The sequence below is a fragment of the Poecile atricapillus genome, chromosome 3 (assembly GCF_030490865.1).
Source record: "Poecile atricapillus isolate bPoeAtr1 chromosome 3, bPoeAtr1.hap1, whole genome shotgun sequence".
Lineage (NCBI taxonomy): Eukaryota > Metazoa > Chordata > Aves > Passeriformes > Paridae > Poecile > Poecile atricapillus.
The window spans coordinates 58343575-58363931 of NC_081251.1; the positions used below are offsets into that span (position 1 = coordinate 58343575).

The 20357-nt window shown below is 41.4% G+C and overlaps 1 protein-coding gene across 2 annotated transcripts in view; it reads left to right on the top strand.

Moving 5' to 3' along the window:
* Positions 1-876: 876 nt before the first annotated feature.
* MTHFD1L (methylenetetrahydrofolate dehydrogenase (NADP+ dependent) 1 like) overlaps positions 877-20357 on the top strand; it is a 172732-nt gene continuing 153251 nt past the window's right edge. For both annotated transcript variants that reach the window (XM_058833869.1, XM_058833868.1), the window contains exons 1-7: positions 877-1011; positions 3610-3660; positions 3754-3807; positions 6400-6524; positions 7624-7724; positions 8636-8760; positions 15907-16018. In XM_058833869.1, coding sequence (XP_058689852.1) covers positions 877-1011; positions 3610-3660; positions 3754-3807; positions 6400-6524; positions 7624-7724; positions 8636-8760; positions 15907-16018 — 703 coding nt within the window. The remainder of the gene's footprint in view (positions 1012-3609; positions 3661-3753; positions 3808-6399; positions 6525-7623; positions 7725-8635; positions 8761-15906; positions 16019-20357) is intronic.

Consider the following 20357-nt stretch of genomic DNA (forward strand, 5'->3'; position numbering starts at 1 on the left):
TTGAGGACGAGCAGAGTTGCCGTCATGTGGCGGTGGCTCAGGTGAGGGGTGCGCAGATGTGTGCCTGGAAAAAACGTGTCCCTGGCCGCCCCCCGCCCCTTCCCGTCCCCGTTCAGCCTTGGACGGGATCGTTTGCGACGGCATGGGATTGAACTGGTCAGTGGCTTCTGCAAGGGTAGGAGCTATCAAAAATCCATTCCAGGCTGTTCTCTGTTTGTCTTCCTTGCTGTGGGGGACAGACAGACGTATTTCAGGGGGTCTCCTCTTTGCCCAGCTGGGTGTCATCTGCACACGCAAAAGGTAACAGGAGAGCTGGCCGCTACTTACCCAGAATTTTTTTTTCCAGAAAGCATTCGCAGTGCCTGGCTGTCACTGGTTTTTCCAAGAAGCAGTGTGGCAAACAGAGCTGCCTTGTCTCCCTTCTGCCAGTGGGTTTTGAAAGGCATCCATGAAAGTGGCTGCTCTGCTGCTCATGGGGTTGGTGTAGCTTGTGTTAAGCTGTGGCAGCCCCAGCTGTAAAGGCCTCTGCATCTGTCACCTCCCTGGCCAAGGGTATGGAAACGAAGGGCGCACCTGACCCAAGAGCTGGTCAGACAGCTCAGGGTGGTGGTTCCTTGCTGTGCTTCCCGTGGTGGCGCTGGACAGGCCTTCTCATGAATTAGCACAGCCTAGCTATAAAGTTTTGGGCATGTCAGAGCGATGCCCCACATACCTATCGGAAAAAAAAAATAAAAAAATTGCCCTGTTAAGGTTTTCTGTACCTGCCTGCTGTACACCAGCCCTCAGTTCATATCCAACCATAATTTTGGGGATTAAAAACATACGTGCCCAAGCATTTTTGTTACATTGATGACTAACACAGGTGTCTGCCGACTAATGTTGGGAGGGTTTATTTTGTTAAAGACTTGTTTGTCACTGTGTTGCAGCAAAGTCACTGAGAATGCAAAGAATTCCTTGGCCACTCTTAAGAGAGAAAACCCTCGGCTTGAGCCAACGCTTGCCATTATTCAGGTAAAGTATGTCTGTGCACTCACTGGCTGTGAGACATCTCCTTTGGTACCATTACCTGTCTGAAACTTCATAAGCACACCACGCAGAAAGTAATTTTAATCCTTTTTTTTATAGAGAACGTTGTCTGCTTTATTATAAAGCAAAGTAATAGGATGAGGTAGTTCTACCAGATGGTAGATTGCCCTTCTTCAGGCCTGAAACAGTCACAGCAAGCTTCAGACTGGGACAGCTTTGCAAAGGAAAGGAACAGTTTTATCCCTTCTTCCTTTTGCTGATGTAGTCTTCCCCATTTTAAGTATGGATCACTTTTTCTCATAGCTTGTTGAAGTTGATTAATTTAATAGTTGAACTAAAGTAATGTTCTCAAACATTTATTTAGGTTGAAGCTTTTTTTGCAGTCCTGAGCAAAGTGCTTAAATGCCTGAAAATGTGGGCTTGCCTTCATTTCTCACCCCTGAAATAACAATGCCAAGATTAATGAAAGACCCTGTTGCTTCCTGTCAGACATGTTACCTTTGGTAACCACAGCTTATCAATGTCTTCCTGCTCTTCTGAGGAAAGGAAAACCACACTAAAAAGTCCCAGACAGCTCAGAAGGGTCTGTGTGAAATAAGTGCCTTCTGTGAAGTGTCAGCATCCTGTAGAAGTAGCAGCACTTTCTGATGTGAAGGAATCTTGCAGTAGCTGAGAACCATTGTTTTACTAATGCTGTGAAGAGCTTTCCATCCCACCAAATGAGGGTGCCATTTTTGATAGGCACTCAAAATTGGAGATGATGATTGCTATCCCTGCAAAGCTGGAAGTTTGGGATGGAAGTAGGGATGTTTATCAGACGGGATCCAGAGCCATGCTGGCAAAAATGTTACTGTCCTGTTTTCTAGGGTGGTGGTATTGGTTTTGAGTGGGCACACACTGAAACTCTGAGACAGTAGGTTTTAAGTTTAAAACCAAGCTGTAAGTATTTTTTAAGTACTGATAGTGAGTCTAAGTAATGTGTCAAGAGCTTTATTTTAGAAGGTCTTCTAGTGAGGCTATCTGTACAGGCTCTCCCATCTCTCACCCTCCCTGATAACTGCATTTCACAGAGCCCTCTATGGCTAAAGCTTAAGGACTGCTAGAAAAGCAGTGCCCTGCTTTTTCTCATTCTTGCTCATATCCATCCAGTTGCACCATGATCTGGACTAGGACTGTGATCTGCCTTTAGAGTGAGGGGTCTAAAGAGGCTTCCTTTCAACCACATTTGTCTCCTGGATCTGGTTTTCTGCATGGCCACATGCATGTTTTACACTGGCACAATGGAAGGGATGTCCCTCTTGTCCCTGTTTACCCCACTTGGTCTGCCTCATGAGGTGGCTGTAGGAACATGTGGTTTAGATCCTTCTGGGTAAAATTCACCCCAGCCCTGTTCTCCAGCTGTCCGGTCATTCTAGCTCTGGTCTGGTTGTGAAGACTGAAGCAGAGCCCATTCTAAATGTGTATTTGTTGGTGCAAAGAAAACTTGCTTTGGTCTACCAGTAATGTGGGCAGAGCCTTAAGATTAGAGTCCCCAAGTGCCACATCTGCCCAGAGGAGCAGAGGGAGGGCAGTGAAATTATCTCCTTTGCCAGTCACTCATGAGTAATGTTGGTCAGCACGACAGGGCACCCCCTCTTTGGCAGGTCTGGGAATGAGGAATTGCAGACTGAACCTGCAGTGGAATGATTGGGAATGATTTAGGATTGTCCTTTTCCTCTTGAGTCAACTGGATCTGAATCTATGCCAAAATTGATACCTGTGTTGCTTATTGTCCATGTTGAACCTTGATTGGAGATGTGCAGCAGCAAAAAATGTTTGTTGTGTTCTTAATTTTTTTGATGCTGAAAAGTAAAATAAAGCATTAGTATCCTGCTTAATGATGGAACTCTTGCCCACAAAGCTCGGCAAAGCACCACTGGTTTCCCTGAACCTCCTGTCCTGCCCTTGTGCTCTGCCAGCCTATGTGCTGAGCTCTGGCCCCACCTCTGCTGCTCAGTGGGTTTTGATAGGAGCTGGTTTAGGGCAGGGACTTTCTGCACTCACACAAGGTAAGTGTTCATCTGCCACTGCAGCAGCCTCAAGGACATTACAGGGGACAGTGTGGTACCCCCAGGTGCTCCATCCCAGTTAAGCTTCTTGAGCAGTCAGTGTCAGCAGTCCCACTTTTACTGTCACAGGGGAGAGGCTGCTGAGCTGTCCTAGACCTGTCTCTCCTTCCTTGGCACAGTGCGGGCTCTGCACAGTGTCCTCAGTGCAGCAGCTTCTCTGCTGCCACATTTGGGGAGTGGGATGCTGGCAGTGCAGGGAGGTGGGGAATAGAGGGCAAGCCCTCCTTCCCTAACGGGAGTTGCCCCTCTCCATGAAGCCTGTGCTTTTAAACGCTCTTTTTATCACTGTCAGCAGTCTTGAACTATTGGGATTAACAGGGATGGCCTTCTGCTTTTTACTTAGAACTGTTCCATGTTAGTTTGAATATCTTTAGGCACAGACATTGTTACTGTGTTTCTTGCATAGACACATGCATCAGTGTACTGTTTTTAAAATGTATTCTTTTAAAACTCAGTTACTGTTTTGTTCCCCAAGGCACGCAATGACCAGTTGATTCAAGAAGCAAACAAGAACTTTGCCAAAGAGGTAAGCTTTAGCTGATACATCTATTAATAATCATGAGCTACTTGCCTTTGGTAATTTAAAGTCTTTTTTTTTTTTTTTTTTTTTTTTTAACAGATTGGTCTACGTGTTATTCATATCTGTCTTCCTGAAGGCAGCACCAAGGATGAGGTAACTGATGTACTTGAAAGAGTCCTCCTTTTCCATTTTTGTCATGAACTTTTATTTATTACTGGCATTCATTATTATTTTGACTAACCTCTAGTGACTCAAATTTGGTTTAGGATTGCCTTGGTTAAATAACAAATATTATCCTCTTACTGGCAAGAGTGAGAAAAAAGAGAATTAATGAGAATATCTGCTGTTCCCTGGCAAGCTGGGGCAGAATCAATAGAGTAATGTTTTGGTTTTGTGCTTGGTTTTTAACCCCAGCTCAGGTATCCTGTCTCCTGCAGTTGCTCTTGTGGCTGTACCTGATTATTGCCCAAATTACTCAGGGAAATTACAGATTATATGATTATGTGGGGAAGGGAGGTGGGTATTGAATTTTTCTACTGATCTTCTAATGTTTCAATTATGTATTAAAAAACAAACATCCACCCCAAATCACTAGAGACCTGAATTCTTTACCTTGTTGAAGGCACAGCACTTAAATATAGATAAACTTTTTTTTTTTTTTTTTTTTTTAGGTAACTTTTAAATATAGATAACCATGTGAAAGTTAAACCAGTGAAGGAATGTATAGTAAAAGATGACACTGTTCACAGCTGGCCTCCTTGTGCTTGGCAAATTTGATAATCCTGCAGGCTTGAGAATTCTGTGTACTGTTTTGTTTCCCGGAATACTTTGTTCTTAAAATGTTGCTGCCTTGCAGTGTAACCTCAAGAACTGCTTCCAGATACATTGAAAGGAACTTTCGGTGAAGTTTTGTAGATTACAGATAGTCATCTATCCATTTAAGAAGAGTGGGCTTTTGAAATAAAAAGCAAATACAATTTGTTGTTGGTAAATGTGTTTTATCTATTGAGTAACACAGCAAGAAATAGGTAAAATCCAGTGACTATGTGGCAGGAGTTGCAGTTACTTTGAAGCAGTATCTTAGAAGAGCTCTGTATTTAAAGAGAAATTTGGGTTATTTCTGTTATTTAAAGGAAGTTACTTCCAATAAAATTCATCATGGTTTGCTTACTCTCTTGCTTACTCACTATGACAGGTTTTTTCATCTACTAAAATCCACATCTCAGTTATGTTCCCTGGTGTGGGAAGGTGGGAGGGATTTCAATACCACCCACATCTGGGGTTTGCCATAACGTTCTGTGTACAGTAAAGGCAAGTTAATAGTATGCTACTTTGCCCTGCATGAGTTATAAGTAATTTAAATGCTGTGATGATGGAAAGCTGAATTCAAGTAAGGTGCAATTAAAATGGAAAACCGAATTACTTTCCCAGGAGGCAGAAATACAGCTTGAAGTTTTAATTGCTCTGTAGACCCCCAGCATGTTGTAGCATATCAATGTTTTTTAAAGAAAAATGCAGATGTTTTCATGTCCATATACTGGTACATCATCCTTTCTACTGCAATGTATATACCAGCCCTGTCAAGTGCCATAGGACCTTAAGAGATATGCCAGAGATATGAGGTTTTGCCTCAGGAGTCAGGAAACTGAAGAGGCATTTCTGTACCAGTGACATGCTTGTGTAAACTGTATTTAGCGTGAAAATAGTAGGTTCTCCTGGTTCAGAGTTGCAGCTAATCTAACTCCTGCATAATTCCCCTAGTTTAATGTGGATTGCATATCAGGTGTTTGGGTAATAGAGTTCACAATTACAATGAATAGTTTACAAGAAAAGTATTTTAAGAAGGCATGGTATTAGTTCAGGGAAAAAAAGCAAACTACTTACAATCCTTTTTCTGTTGGATGTTAATCCAATTCTGTTATAAAGCTTTGTGATGTTTGCACACTGGTATTATATATAAGATGGCAAGACATGCTTGCATGACATTTCTCACTTAAAAAAAAAAACAAAACTTTGACATGTTTTGTTCTATTCTATTCTTTCTGGTCACAGCAGAATAGCACGGATCAGCATTACACTTTAGAGAGGAAGGAATCAGGGGTAGGTAGTGCAGTCTCAGATGTCAGATATGACCAATTATAAACCACTTGAACTTGCATCTGGTTCAGTACTTGAAATTCATAAACTTCCCTGTGGTGCCTTTTCAACATAACAGTTCTCCACAAGGCAATTGCCAGCTCTTAGGATCAGGGTGTTTTGAGAAGAAAAATTGCTAACCATATATGCTGGTTTAATTTTTTTTTTTTTGTATAATTGTTCTTTCAAGTGTTACACCTTTTTGTCCCTGTATTGGGATGTGATCTGATCCTTTTTGGTTTTGCACTAAGTATTAACTAAGGTGTCCTGCTTCTAAAAACATCTTCCAAAGCTATTACGGTGACAAGCTTTTGGTGATGTTTGGAGCAGTGAAACACAAACTGCTTTTGGCAGCATAATGTCACATAATACATATTTACTTTGCAAGATGTTGAGAATAGAGTCAGGGTGGCTTAATTTGGTAAGCCACTGATAATAAACTGAGTAGAGCAGGTTATTGCTTTTTCATTTAGAATTTGCAGTAATAAGCAAGGGAAGCCAAGGTGGCCATAAAGTAATTGAAAAAAAATTACAGGTTTTACCTCATTCTAATCAGATTCTCCTTTTATCTGTAGTTCTAATCTTTAATGCTTTTTATTAACTCCCTAGATTGTCAGTGAAATCTTGAGACTTAATGAGGATCCTAACGTGCAGGGCCTTGCTCTTGACCTCCCAGAAAGCTTATATAGCAGTAAGGTATTAAATGCTGTGAAACCAGAGAAGGATGTGGATGGGTAAGTGGAACACTGAGAAATAATATTAGCAGGCACAAGCCTGATGGCTCTGTAAAATCAGTTTTCCCCTGTGCTTTTCATTAATGGATTCCTCAGTCAATGTGTCTAGCTGTGCTATTGAGCAGTGATAAAATTGCCTCTGAATCAAGGAGAAGTCTTTTGCTGAGGTAGTTTTGGTCATTATGTTTTTTTGGGTTTTTTTTACATAATGTATATTCAGGGCAGAGTCCTTTTAAAGAAATTTTAAAATCTTGATTTACTGGTGATACTTAAGGTATTTCAGTACCTCAGTAATACAAGTGGTAGCCACAAAGTACTGAATTTTCTCAAGAAGGATTGATGGAAAAATTGCAGAGATGGTTTTAACTTCCTTACAGCACTCTCTTGTGGTCAGAGAGTAAGCTATAATAGTTTGGACCCATTAGCACAGATTGCCAATCAGTGTTGAGTTGTACTGCTCTCAGAAGAGACCACTGGTGTAATTTAGTTTTGTGAGTTACCATTTTGCTGCTTTTGCAACCTTCCTGCTCTTAGCTGCAGGCTGTTACCATTTTTTTTTTAATCCCACTCTCTTTTTTTTTTTTTTTTTTTCATATCAGGGAAAAAAAAAATCTAAAAATGCTTCAAGTTAGTTACCTTTCCATTACGTGGAATACAGGAGACTGTTAGAGAATGGAACATATGGAGCATCTTTCTGTATGAGAGTGGAGTGCAGTGTGAAAGCAGTTGGGTTGCCCCTCCTAAGCCAGCTTGGCTCTGGCAGCAGTGGTCTGGTCTCACTGTGGCCACTGAAGTGTTTGGGCCCAGTGTGCTGCGGGTAGCCCAGTGTGACAAGTGAAGAGCTGCCGGTGTATTGTGGGATTGTGTCACTCATTGTAACTCAGATCCCTTTCCTGGCCTCTCTTGAGGCTCAGTGTTTGTCTAACTGGGGTGTGGGATGATACAAATTAGCTGCAGTACATGACTATCAAAGGATTTGCTTTTGTGGGAGATGTTTGCTCTTGGGATTAGCTCTTAGCCATGTTACAAGCATTGCAGGGATTTATATTACACAAACTCTTTTTTTTGTTTGTTAATTTGCCATATTTTTCCACTGCAGATTATCCAGTGTAAACCTAGGACGCTTGGTTCGTGGTGATGTCTATGACTGTCTAGTTCCTCCTACAGTGTGTGCTGTGATGGAGCTTCTTGAAGATGTAGGTGAGTCCTTCTTTCATAATCATTACATTAATTGTAGCCTAACTATTTTACTCAGTTTTAATCCTGACTGGGAGCCAAATATAATCTGACCTTTTTGTGTTTTCTATTTTGTGTTGCTTTCCTACCTGACATGTGTTTGTCTCCTGCTAGTGAGGAGGACTCCTGCTCAGTGAGATCTGAATGCTGTATTTGTAGAAACAGGTCTCAGGCCTACAGATTTTGGGTATTAGGCAGGGGTTAGCAGCCATCAGCAGAATCAGTTTCAGTGAAGACACACAAAACACATGAGTCTTCCAAACAGAAAATATACGCATCACTTGGGGGTTTCACTTAACTATTTTGTTTAGTGTGATCAGTTGGAGAAACCCAGGTTTGCCTGTAAATTGCTGCTGAGCAAATCTTTTGGTTTGGATTGTGTCATGTCAGTGCTGACACTGAAATGGCAGATTTAAACAAGCAGTTTTGCTGTTTGTAAAGACACTGTTGGTTTAAGGCAGTGTTTCACAAGTTGACTCTCTTACAGCAATTCATAATTGTTGAAACGAGGATTTCTGTAGCAGAACTGTAAACAGGAGGTGAAATGTACTTAGTAACAAACATGAATGAAAGGATTTGTGCAAAATACCAGAAAGCCAGAAGAACAGTATTTGCTTACTAGAGTTAAGAGAGTCACCAGGAATCTCCTTAAGGCCTGTGGTTTGTGTCACTGCACGGGCTCCAGAAGAGCTGCCCGTGCTGGCACAGCTGCTGCAGTTGTGCAGGCTGTGACACGGTGCTGTCCTGTTCTGAGCCCCATTGCAGCCCCTTCTGCAGTGCTGTGGCCGCGGCTGGCCTGGAGGGAGCTCCATGCAGCTGCTGGGGCTTGTGCCCTGCGCAGGGGGTGGCTGAATGACTTCTCTTGTGTCACACAGGTGGGAAGAAGGTTCTGCTGCTGGGAGCGCGCGGGGCAGAGGCTGCTGCCCTGCAGAGCGTGCTGCAGCGCGAGGGAGCCGCCGTCCTCAGCTGCCACTGGAAATCTCCGCAGCTGCAGAGTGAGGTGAGTGCTCTTCTGTCTGCCTGGGCTCATCTGCATCCCCACTGTCTGCTCATCCCTGCCAGCTGTCCTCCTGACAATCCTGCCTTTCGCTGCCGTTCCCAAGAGGGAGGCAGCAGTCACAGGTGGCACTGCAGTTGCTGGTAGCCACTGTGGGTTAGGGTCTTTTCTCCTTCCTGCTTGCTCAGAAATGGTGCAAACCATTTTGCATTGCATCTGGCCTTTACCAGAATATTACATGTAATGGCAGCTGCTCTAACTTCATTATTTTACACCTAGAAAATAGCGAGGGAATCCAACAAACAAATGTGAGAGAAGGAATCAATCAAACAAATGTTTTAGCTCTCCCTTTTCTCTCTATGCAAGAGAAATGCCCTCTTTTTCCTCCTGTCCTGTGATACTGTCTCTGCATGAAATTACTTCCACTGGATTTGTGTCCTAAAGGTTTGCAAGTGTTGCTCCTCTTGGGACAAATAAATTCCCAACCTTTATCTTTGGAGAGAACTGAAAAAGGATTCAAAGAAATCCAGGAGCCTTAAACTGAAGGATTTGCATGGTCTCCATGGCTGCTTTTTGCAGAGCTTATAGACACAATTTAGAGGATGGAATGACTTCCTGTGAAGCTTAATGTTTGTTCCTTAGTCCCAGATTTCACAGAATGCTCCAGCTGGGGTTGCAGTGTCACTGGGGTACGTGCAGCAGGTCCAGGCTGTGGCAGTGCCCAGAGCTCCAGGGCCAGGCTGCCAGGCGGGGAGCGGTGCTGGGGACAGCTCTGGTGTTGGACAGCCCGTGCCACAGGGTGGCAGCCAAGGCAAAACCATGGCCTCCGGGCTCTGGAAGCACAGACAGGAGCAGGAAACGAACTGGAGCAGCTGTGATAGAAAGTTCTCTGGCAAAGCCGTGTTTTCACAGCTGTGGATGTTTTTGTCAGGCTTGTCTCAGCTCTGGGCTTTTAAGTGACTGACAGCACTTAGGAAACATATGGCTCTCTGGGAGATCGAGTGCTGTGAACTTGATCCTTGCCATGTCTCATTCCTCAGTTATTTCTCATTGCTTGGGGTTGTGCTAGGGAACTGCTCTGGGCTGGATGGGGTGGGTGACAGGGTGGCCAGAGGTGTTTCCACTGGTTCACAGCAAAAAATCTGGATTGGGCCCAGAGCTGCTTGTGCAGTGCTGTCAATAGCTGGAGAGAATTCTGTTTCCTTCCATCCAGATGCTTTCCCATAATCATGCTTTGCTTTTTGGCATTCCCCATAGCTTACCTCTTGGAGCAGGCCACTGATGGGAAACAGAATGGGAGGCCCAAGTTTGAGGCTTTATGCACTTCAGTCTTCCCAGGTTCATTTTAACTTTTGGCAGTGAAATAGTTTGTACTTTGCTTGCGGGACTAATCAGCAGAGCCCATAGGGAGCCTACCTTCTCCCTCACCTGTGAGCCTGGAGCAGCATGTCACCAGTAATCCCAGAGCTGTGCTGAACTGTTTGGATGTCACTCTGATAGCAAACTCTAGCTCCTTGATAAAATCTAATTCGTGCAGGGAAAACTATCCCATTTCATATTCCCAGAAGCTGGAGAGTCAGAAACTGAGCACAAGTTTCTAACCAAACAATGAAGTACTCTGGCAACCTGTATTTGAACTACAATGTTGTTAGATAACATGATTATAGAATTTATATTTTTCTGCTTGTTTAAAATGCTGATTGTGAGAAACAGCTTTAGTGTTCAGCAGGTTTCTTCTCTTGATTTTTTTGTTATTTGAACAAGTAAGAAAATGTGTTAGTTGATGTTTACGCTTTTCAAAGACTTGAAAGAATCAATTCATGTTTTGTTTTTCCTGCACAATACACTAAATTTTCCTTTCTCTGAATGGGACACCTCTACAGCAAGTTTGTGTGCTGTTGTTTGGAAGTGTAACCTATGGTAGCATGAAAACTTCACTTAGGAAGTGAGGGATAAACTTACGAAGAGTATGATTTTTTTCCACAAGGATGCATTTGTTTTGCAGTATATAACAGGAAAGGAGAATTTTATCTTAAGGGCAGGGGAATGTTATTTGTTGTAATCCATTGGCCTATTTGCATTGAAGCAATAACCCTGACCTTAATGATGCAATGCCCTTCTTAAGTGGTTACTATATTACCTTAGACTAGCTCTGCTGATTTGTTCTTTTTAAAAAGGACAGCATAACAAAAGTGTTTTCTTTAGAAATTCTTTTAATTTAAATGAGTTACACAACACTAAGTTTGTAGGTTTTTTGGATAAGATTTTGTATTGCTATGGACTTGTTATTGCTTCTCATGCACTTTTGCAAAAATATTTTGAAAATGATCAATCAAGAAGAAGTATGTTTTAGTCCACCTTAGGAACAGTATAAAAATATAGGGCTAGCTCTCCTAACAAACAGCATAATGCTATCTACCATCTGACTTAGTGTGCTCCTTTAAAGCCAGTCTGTTCAGTCTTATGTCAGGAAAATGGAATAAAATAAATAATGGTACATTTTCATTTCATTGCTTTGATCTGAAGTAATGGACACAGTTTCAATGTTCTTTTCCCGCCCCACTTCATGTTTTGTTAAGTTGAAAAGATTTTTAATATTTCTTTTTTCTTCCATTTTGGGTTTTCTTGACTTCAGTTCTCGTGGAACAGCTGAGTCATTTCCTTCAGAACTGTTGAGCTTCCTGGGTTTTCAAATAATTAACAAATGCAAGAATGCATTTTAGAAGGTTCTGACACATCTGTGCAAAGCTGTCATGAAGAAACATTGTTCTTTTTGCACTGATATGTTCAATGTAAAAGAAGTTACAGAGAGAGATAAAGACACAAACATATTGGAGGAAATACTTAAGATGTTACCATTCATGTGCTCTCCAATGCACATTCAGAGCATTGTGCCTGAAGAGCAACTTAGTGACATACTGTTACGGACATCTCCCTTGTAATTTTAAAATGTGACTCCCCGAAAGTCAGTTCAGTATTACATCTTGAGAATGGGAGCTGATGCATTTAATCCTTTATTGTGTCAGAATTATGATTTCTAGTTTGAAGGGAGGTTGTCAAGTAGATTTGTATTGGAAAAAAATTGATTATTTTCTTGCCAAAACATGGGTAATACTTAGTGTCTGTAAGAAAACAGAATTTTGTTTCAGTCATCTAAATTCAGTCAATCATTATTTCAGCACGTCAACTTTAATGTAGTCCGTGTGGGAACCACATCATGCCTGTTTTATGGGAGCTGCTATCTTATAATTTTATTGTAAAAGATGTGAGAATTGGTCTGTCTAGGTGTAATTAGGAATAGAAAAGTTGTTTGCAAAAGCAAGGTTAAGAAGTGTGAGTGGTTCAGTTAGAGTACTGAATAGGAGCTGCCTTTTCAGGTTGAAAAAGAACTTTTTTGCCATAGTGTGCTTTCCCTTAGAGCCAACACTTGAGCTTCAAAGTCTTAAACATCTCTTAGCTATTTGCTCTCCTAGTTTTGCTGTCTTGGTAAGACCAAGACTCTTGTTATGGGCAGAAAAGTACACTTTGTATTGAAAGCATGAAAGGACAGGAGACGAGGCAAATGGATTCCGTAAGAGGAGAGAATAGGGAAGCTGCATGAGCGTTTCTAACGATGATGATGTAGACAAAGTATTTCCATTTCAACATCTTATGCACATCACCTCTGTTCCTTGTAATTTTGAAATGTATTCCCCTGTCTGTAAGGTAGAGGAGCAGTTGCTAAGGTGTGGATCATAGTGGCAGGCTTGAGCCCACAGCAGAGGTGTGGGCTTGACTTTCTCGTGCACTGTGTAGGGCAAGTGGACTCAGGGTGACGTGGCAGGGAAAGCTGGAAGAAACCATGTAATTAGTACATGCCTTGGTGGAAAAAAGTACCTGAAACTAGTCATTGACTTAAAAAAACTTTCAAGATTTCAGAAAGTAATTAGAATTGCTGTGGAGCCTGGTCTGTAAACTGATGTGCAAAGAGCTTTTTTTCATAAAGAGAGTTGTGAAAAAGCTATTAATCAAATTCCTATTCCTCATTGCATCTCTTGAATTTTATACAGCCTAGCTTAATACCCAGGACTCTAGGGGCTTTTACAGTTCAATTGTTAATTTTTATTTTGTTTGATCATGCCTTTAAAAATGGCTCTTGTAGCAGTCCATTTTAACTATGGGAAAATGAAAATTTTATGCAGACTTCACAGCAAAATGGAGTTTCAGTGATCTGTAATATACAGCTACTTTGTGTCATTATCATTTATTACTTGGCTGGAAAGTCTGTATTGTTGTTTTAACATTTGGTGTTCTGTCTTGGGAATGGGTGGTGCTTCTTAATCTGCTTCAACTAAAATCTTGGTGGAGGGGATCATATTTTATTATGAGGTAAGGTTGCAGATTATTTATTGGCACAGCTCTTCCCAACTGAAAAAATATTTACCGGTGAGAAGGCAGGATACTACTGGACTTTTGGCTTACTTTGTCTCCAGCCTGTTGCCTAGTACATTAAAGAGGGTTTGGCCTGATGCTTGTCATTCCCTCCTGTAGCCAGCCTGATGGAATGGAGCCTTGCTGTCCAGGAAGCATGAGGCAGGCAGCCACATGTTCTCCCTCATGGGTATCTCCTCGACCTTCTGGCTATGGCTGCCTGTAGCATCTGGTTCCTGTCAGATGTGTCCTCTGTGTCCTCTGTCCAGGGACTGTGGTGCATTTGCTGGGGGAAGCTAAATGTGATTATTTCATAGGACTTTTCCATCTCTCACCTCTGTAATCAGTTTCTGATGTAGGAGTTGACCCTGAACACTCATCCAAAGGCTTGCTTCTTGCTTTAGTGATTAAACAGGCAGTCAAAAGGGTAGATTAGGGCAAGAGAAAAATCTAAAAGCAAAGGAGGCATGGGCACAACTTCCTGTCAGTGAAACTAAAATTTCCTAATGGAGGCCACATAAATCTCTTCCAAGGATACGCAAAATTCTGTACATGAGTATTTTGCTTTAAGTGGACTTGCTCTCTGAAGTTTCTGGATATACTTTTTAAGAATACTCACAGGCAAAAAAAAATTCTCAAAAATGTTTGTGATTGATATATTTTATTAACTCTGTCGGAACTTTTTCAATAGCTGCACATAAAATATTGTTTTCTTTGTGAAATAAGGGAAAGGAAATTGCACTCAAGAAAGCTCTGAGAAATCAGTGTGTCTTTAACCTGTGGTACAACTCTTTGCTGCCGTGTGATGCAACTTTTTTCATGGAGGAGGTGGGGCAGGGCGGTGAGATGACAGGTCCATCTGGTTTTCTGCTAAAATTTATGGGTATGTGCGATGCTAGCTATCCGAAACAGTGTTAATGTTGGCTACAAAAATAATTGTGTTCAGCTGTTAAAAACATTTTTCAACATTAGGGTCGGTAGTCATAGAGATGAGTATTTGGTTCCATCAGTTGTTTTCTGACATTACAGTTACATTGAATCAATTCTGTCATAAGTATGTTGGCTGAACATTCATCAGAATTATTACTTGTTGCATACAGCTCTCAACTTGTTCATCAATTCACGATGCTAAGCGGTGTGCAAAGCTCTTAGTCCTTGTCCCAGAGGCTTTGCATGGAAAGGCATCTTGACTTACAGAGTATGATTTATAACTGCTGCAAAAATATGAATTATTTTTTTCCTCACAAAAAAAGCTGTGCTCACATAACTGCGTAAAATCACTGTTTTTCTCTGTGTTGATGTTGACTGTTACAGCAGAGATTTCCTTCTTTTGCAGGGCAAAATGTGCCTTCAGCATGGTATTCTTGGTACATGAGACATTACAGCATCTTTTTATCCAGATTTCCTTGCAGATTTCTGAGTATAATTTGACCTGACACTGGTCAAGCATTGTGACTTGTGTGGCCTTCCAGGAGTGGTGTGTAAGCTGATATTTGCACCAGACTCAGGAGTGTGACCAGTTTGAAAAGGGCTGAATGACTGTGCACAGGCAATCACAGGAGTGTTGCTGGACGTGTGACTGAAGCCTGAATCAGCTCATTGCATTAGTCATTTGTCAAGCAAGTGGATCTTCTCCCACACTTCTGGCTTTGTTTCCACATGGGGATCTCTAAGGAGGGTTAGGTCATCCTTGTGTCCTCTGAGGGGAAGATGGAGGTTTTTTACTTTTCTGCCTTTTCCACAGCAGTTATGTTCTTCTCCCCTCCTGGATGCTCAGCTGTGCCAAAAACCTGCTATCCTGACAAGATTTGTAGCTGTTCTTTCTTGGCAAGAGTGTTGGGCAGGGTTATGTCAAAGCACTTTTGGCCAAAAAAGAAGCTGGAATGCCTGTCAGTCACAAATCAATTCAGAGAGTGGCTCACTGGGTTTGTGACACTTGGAATTTATTTGCATTTATCCAAAATCTTACCAAAACTACTGCATTTCTGAATTTTTACAGTCAGGCTTAAGGCAATGCTGTGTCTGTGTTTTGCTTTTTTAGTGTATTTTAATATGTCTGCCTCAGATGCTGTCCCTTATCTCATGGTGATTCTAAAAGCTGGTAAAGGGCCCTGTTTCAGAGGAAGTGGGGAAAGAAAGGCACTTATGTCTTTGATTATAAGAATTTTTGTAGTAACCATTTTTGCTCCAACATCTGCCAGGCTGAGCTAAATGAGGAGCAGTGATTAGCAGACATGAACTGAGAAGGGAGAAAATGCTTTAATTGGAATTCAAAGGCACTGATCTTCACGGGAGGGGTCATCCTGCATTCCTGTCAGCTGGCATGGTTTTCTACTGTCAGGGAATCTGACTGTACACTTTATAAATGACTATTTACTGTCTTCAACCCCTCTTTTTCTTAAGTTACTCCAAGTTATTTTGGACTTTAGGACAATGGTAGAACTTTATATTTGGAAGGATATAATCCCCATTAAATACTGATACTTACTTTGACCTCACTCACCTGATCTCACAATTTGTTTACCTAATTTAATTTTAAATGCTGTTCTAAAGTTTTGTGGCAGGTAGAAATCAAACTATCAGTGTGGATCTTTCTGTTTTGTTCTTGTTGTCTGTAAATGCTTTGCTCAAAAGGCTATTGCTGTAGAAGTCTGAATATTTTTAGGATGTGTACCCAAATGTGTATTTCTAAGATGAAATGCTTGTTTTGTTTCTGGGGGTGTTTTGGGCTGTCCCTAGCTCCGTCACGCAGACGTGGTGCTGTTTGGCAGTACGAAACCCGATGATGTTCCTGTGAGCTGGATAAAGCCCGGGGCCACCGTTATCAACTGTGCTCATGGTCTTCTGTCAGGTAAGAGGTGATAAAAGGTAACAGTTCTTGCAAGTGGTGGACAGTGAGCCTTTGAGATGTGTGTGGCATCTTGGTGACAGCCTAGTGTGGTTGAAAGCTGCATCTCTGCTGGAGGGCCTTTAAAGATGTGTGTTCAGGGCATGTGTACACCTTTCTCTGATGTATAACTAGGGAAAAGATGTTAGGTGAGAGAATGAATGTTGGAACTGATTCCTCATACCAGGGTGGTTAGGTAAGTGGTGACCCAATGGATTCAGAGAGTTCAGAGGGAAGACTTTTGGGTCATCTGATGAGCTATTATGTAGTGCTGGTTTGTACAGTGTCTTATCCTGTGACTTCTGTGGACTCACCCAGAATATAGGAAAAGGAGAAGGGAATAAATATCAACTGCAAAGTGCTGTGAAACTGTCTGCAGAGAGTGGTGCAGGGGGAGTACAGAAATCGTGTGTAGTTAAAAAGAGGCAGAATATCTCCTGCAGTAACTATTCCTACAAAAAAGGGTCTAGATTAATCTCCTTTCTTTTCCCCTAACTTGTTGTGGAGGGTGTATGTGCTCCATAATATCTCAGTTGAAAAAATATTACAGAATTTTCTTAGGAATAAAATTAAGAAATTTTCCCAGAAGTTACTGTGCTGCTAGAATAACATGTAGTAATAGTAATAACATGTAATTTTACATCTCTTTAAGTTTCTTAAAATTCTATGAAGGTATTTGGATATTTTCTAGGTTTTTGGTGTGTATATGAACTTGACTGCTCAGCATCCCAATGAGATTATGCTGCAAATGAATAGGAAAATGAAGAAGTACATAGATAGCATGACAGGTTAACCTGGGGTTTTTCTTAATCTTATCACAAATGTACTAGATTGACATCTATTGGTACAAAATAGTGGAAATGGGCATAAAGCTGAGAAAACCTAATTGCATGGGTTTTAAACTAGGGATATTCCCAAAGGGCAAATTAAGCAGACGCTCCATGCAGAGCTAATGCAAAATCAGGATCATAATAAAGCAGCTGTTGTTCCCATGCAAAGCATGGCTTTAGCAATAGATTTCTTTCCTTGTCTTTCATGATATCCTCCTGACTTGAACAGACACTGCAGGTGTGGAGAACTGGGTTATTGTTCACTTGATGGTCTGAAGGCATTTGGACATTCATTGTCCACCTCCTGAAGCAGATCTGTGATCCTACTGAGGATCTCAGGGGTGGGTACCAAGCTTCGTCCCTTCCTGATGCTGCACAAGTTGCCCAAAAATAATACATGTTTTCTTTTTCCTGGACTAGTGACTAGGAAACTCCTTGCATCTCTAATGCCCATTTGCTTCCCCTAGGGATTTTTGGATATAAATGTTAAGTAAATGTAAGGCAGGGCTTGGCACACAGGTCTCTTCAGCAGGTACCCAGCCTGCTAGTATGACACAGCCTTACATGAAGGAGGAATGGGGGTGAAAAGGAAAGAAATAGAGAAGAGAGGGAGTGCTGGTACAGCAGTCATACCTATAAATCAATAAACCAAAAGGAATCTCCCCTCTTCATTTTAATCTTGCAAGTAGAAACCTCTTACGTGGCAGACTTGGGGTAGTTCTGACAGGGTGGCATAAGCCATTCCGTGCAGCCTCAGTGAGCAGCAGGAGTGACTGGACTCTCCCAGCACTGTGTGCTGCCTGATGCAAGTCCCTGTTTCAGATACCTAATTCTCTCCATTGAGGAGTCTGAGCCTTCACAGGTCTAAAAGTTAAACAGTATAATTGCATGCTACATCTTAAGAGTTAAATATGTTCATGCCTTAGTTGCTCTAAAGAAGTTCTCTAAAAGAGTGTTAGAAGAACTGCATTACATACCACAGAATCATTCATTCCTAATGCAGGAAATGTAAGATTTGGCATAAGCATATACATTTGTTTGCATTTTTCAAGTTGTAGCAATGCGCTTTGTTTTAATTTTTTTTGGAAATACAGCATGAGATTTTTATCAAGATAATTTAAATGGAACTTATCTACCAAATGTCTGTCTGTCTTTATGGTTATGCTTTTGAGGTTGTCAGAACCTTGGAGAAAATCCGAAATTACAGCAGAAAGGCATTATACCAGCTGTAAAAATGTTGGTCTCAAGGCTTACTAGAGAGGTACATGAAACACAGGTGTCTGACAGGAAGAATGCACTTAGTTTAATTGCAAGATGTTTGTGGAAAACCAACTGTGGAGTAGTTGTGACCTTGGAGAAACAACTGAATCTTATAACTGACTCTTGACTTCCACGGAATCTGGCTGAGGTGCTTGGAAATTGTTCTGGATTTTTTCTTGCTTTAGAAATGTCCAACTTGACATCTGTGGGGTCGCAGGAGCTAAATGAAGCCTGAAAGCAAGAATGGTCATGAAGTAACTTTTGTTCTTGCTAGATGGTGGCTAGATTTCCAACTTGTGTGGGTGTACAGGTCGTCTAACACACCGCATGTTTTAAAAGTAGTCAGAATTTGCAAGGACATAGCTGAACTGGGGAAATGTAATGTTTTAAATCAGGAGAGTGGAGATAAAAGTGCTCACTCCAAAGTAACAATTCTTTTTAAAGTTTGTTTGTTTTTTTTTATTAAAGGTTTTTAAATTATCACAGTTTTAAATCATTCTGCAATTTTCTGGCAGTGCAACATCTGCTTCTGTTGCACTGACAGTCTTGGAATCAGGTGAGTGCTGGTAGTGTCTTGCAGGAATATATCCTTTATATGTAAATGTATGGAAATGAAAATAACTTTCTGAACAAAACTTAAGCATGCCAGAATTATTTGGGATTTGATGTCCAATTCCTTTGGTATCACTTGAAAGCTGAAGCCCACATGGTTTAAATATGTTAGTGGGAAATTCAACCATTTCCCCACCTCTTCTCTATTCTAAGCTGCCTGAGCAGACAGGTTGCACCTGACAGCAGTTCTCACTCATCTACCTGTACAATAGGGTATGAGTCTGAGGAGGGAGTGCAATGTCTGAAGTTCAGCTGATCTGACCATAGTCCAAAGCAGAGAGTGCTATTCCAGCTTCCATCTGGAAAATTTATCCTAAGAGTGCTGTTGCAATCCTGTGATTGTCTTGCTAACTCTGTGCGTGCATGACTTTCACCTCTAGCTTCACCTTTACCCCTGTAAAAGCCTGGTTAGCCATTTGTGGGGTGACTGTGTAGCATAGGCAGTCTGAGAGAAATAGTTTATTGAAGGGAATTGTCTAATTCTAAAATGTATTTACACACATGCTAGCTCTGCCCTGATAAAAATAGTCATATTAAGCCAAATAACATAAAAAGTCGAAATGTTTCTGTAAAGCACAGCTGTCTGAAAGGGGGTTTTAAACTTCATTCTTCCTACTTCATTTGTCTGTTTGGCAGCTCTCCCAGCCTGGTCCCAAAGCAACAAGAGTCAGCTTATGACTGTAATAGACTATTCCAGTAAAACTCCTCTGTCTAAATCTAAAGCTGAGCATCTCCAGAAGAAATTGTTTGTTTGTTTGTTTGTTTGTTTGTTTTAATTGCAAGTATTAATGCAAGTAGAAGGATTTTTCAAACACTTTCTTAATTAGAGTTTAGTATGAGGATTGTATCCTTCAGCTTGGTTAACTTTGTCACTGACGTGTAGATGCCTGCTGGCAGGAAAGTTGGAGAAAGGGTCGGGAAACACATGGAATGTGGCTGAGGGTGTCTGCAGAGAGGGTCTCTTGCTCCCTCAGTGATGAGTGTGGGCTGTAGCTGCCACCCTGTCTCCAGTCTGAGTGTTCTGTGCCCTGCTGCTCTGGGACCCTTGTTGTGAGGGGTGATCATGCAAGGAAATGTGAACCTTTTATGACCAGTAGAGAAGGAGTGAACAGAGCAAGAGCCTGACCAGGTCAGGGTTTGCACTTCAGTTCCCCCGTGGCAGAAAGGTTAAAGCTGTCAGCATACAGTTGTTATTTTTCTATTACAGTTATGTCTACGCCCTTCAGAATAGGGCTATAGCTTTGATATGCCCACAGAGGCTAGGATGTGAATTTTGGAGAAATTGTGTCTAGATAGAAGTCAATGAGCAACAACAGAAGAACAAGCCAGAAGAAGGATTACAGCAAAATGACAAAATACTGTGTTTAACTGGGGTAGTTAATGTATGATTTATCATTTGATATATTGCTACCAGAAAGAATTCTGTCTCTGAAATTAAAGTCACTCTGAATTGTGTAGAATGCCTACTTTTAATATCATGCTGATGAAGATAATTGTTGCTATTCAAAAGGATTTACATATAGTGTTTCCAAGTTATAATAATCCTGTATGGTATTTGTGATCATTTCATTGTTCTCGCTCACTGTAATGTGTGTGTCAAA